The sequence below is a fragment of the Octopus bimaculoides genome, chromosome 9 (assembly GCF_046866305.1).
Source record: "Octopus bimaculoides isolate indiv1 chromosome 9, ASM4686630v1, whole genome shotgun sequence".
Classification (NCBI taxonomy): domain Eukaryota; kingdom Metazoa; phylum Mollusca; class Cephalopoda; order Octopoda; family Octopodidae; genus Octopus; species Octopus bimaculoides.
The window spans coordinates 4,631,672-4,636,321 of NC_142936.1; the positions used below are offsets into that span (position 1 = coordinate 4,631,672).

General features: G+C 32.2%; 1 protein-coding gene across 2 annotated transcripts in view; it reads left to right on the plus strand.

Annotated features, from left to right (window-relative positions):
- The first annotated feature begins 940 nt into the window (after positions 1 to 940).
- Positions 941 to 4,650, plus strand: part of LOC106880640 (disintegrin and metalloproteinase domain-containing protein unc-71) — a 278,669-nt gene continuing 274,959 nt past the window's right edge. For both annotated transcript variants that reach the window (XM_014930680.3, XM_014930681.3), the window contains exon 1: positions 941 to 1,164. In XM_014930680.3, the coding sequence (XP_014786166.2) occupies positions 1,053 to 1,164 (112 nt within the window). In that variant the 5' untranslated portion in view covers positions 941 to 1,052. The remainder of the gene's footprint in view (positions 1,165 to 4,650) is intronic.

Below are 4,650 nucleotides of genomic sequence, written 5' to 3' on the forward strand. Positions count from 1 at the left end.
CAATGTCTACGTTCTTTGCAATTAGATCAATTCACCTCATAACTTGCATTATATGATTATTTTTACTGATATGTCTCATTTAAATATGATATATAGGTGCAATATCGATTTTCCGAAATTTCTGGTTCCAAAGTCATTCCGGATTAGCGATATTTCCGAACCAGGGGTTATCATCTTGATCAATACACTCTAAATTAGATATTAAATTTACGCAGATAATTAAATGAAATACACGTACCGAAACGTTAGTATAAAGGACATAACGTTTATTAATACTGTACTGTGCATGGAACGAGTAAACTCGTCTGGCGGCCGCGATAATTTGAAGTCCTGCTTGTAAACTAGCGCCAATTATAAGATGTTCTGAGCGGTGATACCTGAGTTATTTGACTTCTACTATAGCGTCGAGTTGACTAATGACTTATGAGGGAATTTGATTGACGAAAACACTACAGAAGAACCACCTCCCCACACGCCACACACACACCATCATCACACATATATATGTACACACATTATATTTGTCTGTGTGTGCATGTGCTTATGTATATGTGCGTGTGTATGTTTGCGTTTGTATGAATATATGTATATAATCAGTAGACGGTTGTTTACGTTTCCATAACTTAACGGTTCAGCAAATCCAACAGATAGAATAAATACCAAACCTAAAATAAAATAGTAGAGTTGATTTAATCGAGCCTTCAAATCAGTGCTCCAGCATGGCCACAAACCAATGATGGAAAAATAAGTATATGAATAAAAGTGTTATAAAAGTGTATAAGAAAATAAATGAAAGAAATAGTAGAAAAAAATAACACCAACAACAAAAACCCCCGTCTAATATAATAACTATAACGTTTATAGCACTTCGTTGCTTCCATAACTCGATTTACTACAAACTGCTATTCCATAGTGACGACCAACCGAAAGCTGCGGCGGCAATGTTTGTTGTGTACACTCGATTGACAATGTCGGCTTTACAAGCTTTCTCCTCCTTTCAACGCCTTTGTGCTTGATTTGTCTGGCTTTACTGGCCAAGGAAATGACTAACTATGCTAGGCCAGATTAGGCTAGGTCCATGCCTGGCCTTTTTGTGGACTTATATTTACTATATGACCGTTGGTGGAGCCTTGGGAAGAGGACCTGCTCCCTATAGTTTTTACGGTAAGTTCCGTTCATTTATTACAGCTGCCCCCCCCCTCTCTCCCTCTCTGTCACACTGACTCTTAATGTCTAAGACCTGATGACACAAACCTTTAATTTACGTGTAAAAGGGGACATTTTTAATGTAACAATTTAATTGAAACTTATTTATTAGGGGTCGAATATTCGTAATAGAATAAATAAAATAATAGTTGTGTTGTAATACTTAAGTTTCGACTCATAAAAAAAACCCACCTAAAAAGATGCGAAGAGACTTTTTTTCACGCACTCGACACGTTTGACTGAACGATGCTTGTAATTTTGTTTATTATATCTTTTCTTAATTAAATTAAGTATATTTATATATTTTTTAAAAACTACTGATCAGAATTATTAGAATATTAGAAATAATTAGAAGAATAATTAGTAATATTAACTAAAAAGATGCGAAGAGAGACTTTTTTACGCTCACGTTTGATTGAAAGATGCTTATATTCTTATATTTTTGTTTATATATTTTCTTAATTAAACCGAATATTATTTGAAACAAATATATATATATGTGTATATATATATATATATATATATATATATATTAAAATGCTTCATTTGACAAACTGAACAATATAAAGTATGTTAGTTGTGTTCAGGTGTGGCAGCCAAAGTTAACAGATTAATCTTATCTATTTCTCTTTCTATTTATTCTAGCCATGTCGTCTGTATCTCTGTCTACCTTCATCTGTCTCTCTCTCTCTATATATATATACACTTTCTATACACACTCTTCTCTAGTCTTTCATGGACACACAAATATATACACACACACACACAGATAGATACACACATACAAACATACATACATACATACATACACATACACATTCATACATACATACACACGTACATATATACAGACTCGTAAACACACACGTAGACACATACACATTCGTACATACATACATACACACACGCACATATATACACACTCATAAACAACCACACACTCATACACACGCACATACACTCACACATGCACATTTATACACGCACGCACACTCACAATTACACATACAGACATGCGCACGCATACATACATACACACATACATACATACACACAGACACATACATACATACATACATGCATACATACACTTACCCACTCACATTTAAGTATTTATATATGCAAACACACATACATACGCATATATACATGCACGCACACTTAAGGCAACTATATATTCACATAAACATACACACTCTCTCACTCACACATTTATACACACACTTATACATATCGGAAATGAAAATCACGGATTAACGATTTGTGAAGTTTTCAGCTTCTGCTAGAAATAATATCTCTGAAAATATACCGTCTCACAGAGATAAACACAAAACACCTTTTATCATGTATATATATATATATATATATATATATATATGTATGTATGTCTGTGTGTATATATATGTATATATATATATATATATATATATATGTATGTATGTCTGTGTGTATATATATATATATATATATATATGTATGTATGTCTGTGTGTATATATATATATATATATATATGTATGTATGTCTGTGTGTATATATATATATATATATATATATATATATGTATGTATGTATGTCTGTGTGCATATATATATATATATATATATATATATATATATATATGTATGTATGTCTGTGTGTATATATATATATATATATATATGTATATATATATATATATATGTATATATATATGTGTGTGTGTGTGTGTGTGCATGTATGTGTACGTATATGTATGTGTATATATGTGTCAATCGAGGTTTAACGAAGGGCTCAAACTACGGGTCTCAAAGTGATGTACCCCCCCCCCCCTTAAAATGGGACACGTTAGATAATGTGACCTTAAATTTCCTTCACTTAGAAAAGAAAAAAAAATACAGGCTGGTCACGGTTAGCAATTCTATTGATCATAGGTCTGCTCTATCATGACTTTACCTGGGGCTAAACAATATGACCAACAACAATGATGAAGTGGCCAGGAAATGAGGGTTTAGTTTATTAGATGGGATCGTTTATAAATCGACCCCTTATTGTGTGTCAGTAGCTGTATTGTTACTGCTCGTGTTTTATAAGTGTGAGTATGAATGAATTGTGTGCTTTTAAAGACAACTTGCCGGTTTCTATTTCAGCTTTTCCTCTTCCCTCTCTCTCTCCCCGCCATTGTTACACCCACATTCAATACATATGTGTGTGTGTATAAATATATTTTACATATGTTTATACGTTTTTACATATTTTTCACACACACATATATATTTACACACGCACGTTTATATAGTCAGGCAATATAAACACATGTACACACATCCATTCATACGTATATGTGTGTGTGTATCTATGTATGTGTATGCATATACTCATATATATATATATATATATATATATATATATATATATACATACACACATACATACACGTGCACATGTACACATGCATACATACGCATTTATACACACACGAACACATACACACATACATACATACATACACAAACATTTTGTTCAAATTTTTTACCTTGTTTCGTCGTTTAGCCCCCTCAGGCCTTCCTCTTCCCCACCCCTCCAACCATCAGTCCCTGATCTAGTAGACCTTTGAAGAAAGGTATTCCACCCGTAACCCCCACACCGCTGTCTTTTTTTCTTTCTTTATAAGCACAATGCAGTTAGGACCACATTATCCAATGCGTACTTCTATCCAGCTGTGACCACCCCAACCTATTTTTCGACGTAAGGGCACCTAGGACCAGGCTATTTGTCTACTTCCGTTTATTAAAACGACGACAATGGTTTCGTTTTAATAGCGATTCGGCTGCTATTTCTTGTAGGTCAAGCAGTTGTGTAGGGACATCGTCTTCGAGTCGATTATTTTGGTGAGAGTGGTGTAAAATTATATTTAAAAAATTGTAATAGATAGTCCGTTAAGTTTCTGTTCCATCAAAATCGATTTTAATGTGAGTGTGTATATATATATATATATATATATATATGTGGAGTGGTGTATAAGTGTGTGTGTGTATGGATATATATATCTATCTATCTATCTATCTATATATATATATATATATATATATATATATATGGAGTGGTGTATAAGTGTGTGTGTGTATGGATATATATATATATATATATATATATATATATATATATATATATATATGGAGTGGTGTATAAGTGTGTGTGTGTGTGTGTATGGATATATATATATATATATATATATATATATATATATATATATATATATATTATGTATGTAATTCAAAATTCGAAACATGACGGGTAGTGAAGTTTTTAGTTTCCAGTGAATAATCATAAAACTCTATTACGTATCGAGTACTCTTTGTTTCTTCTTATTCATTGTACAATTCTATCAACCACACGTACACATACATTCGAATTATAATTTTGTTGATAGTAGTTTTTGTACTTCAAGTATGTACCTTGTGCG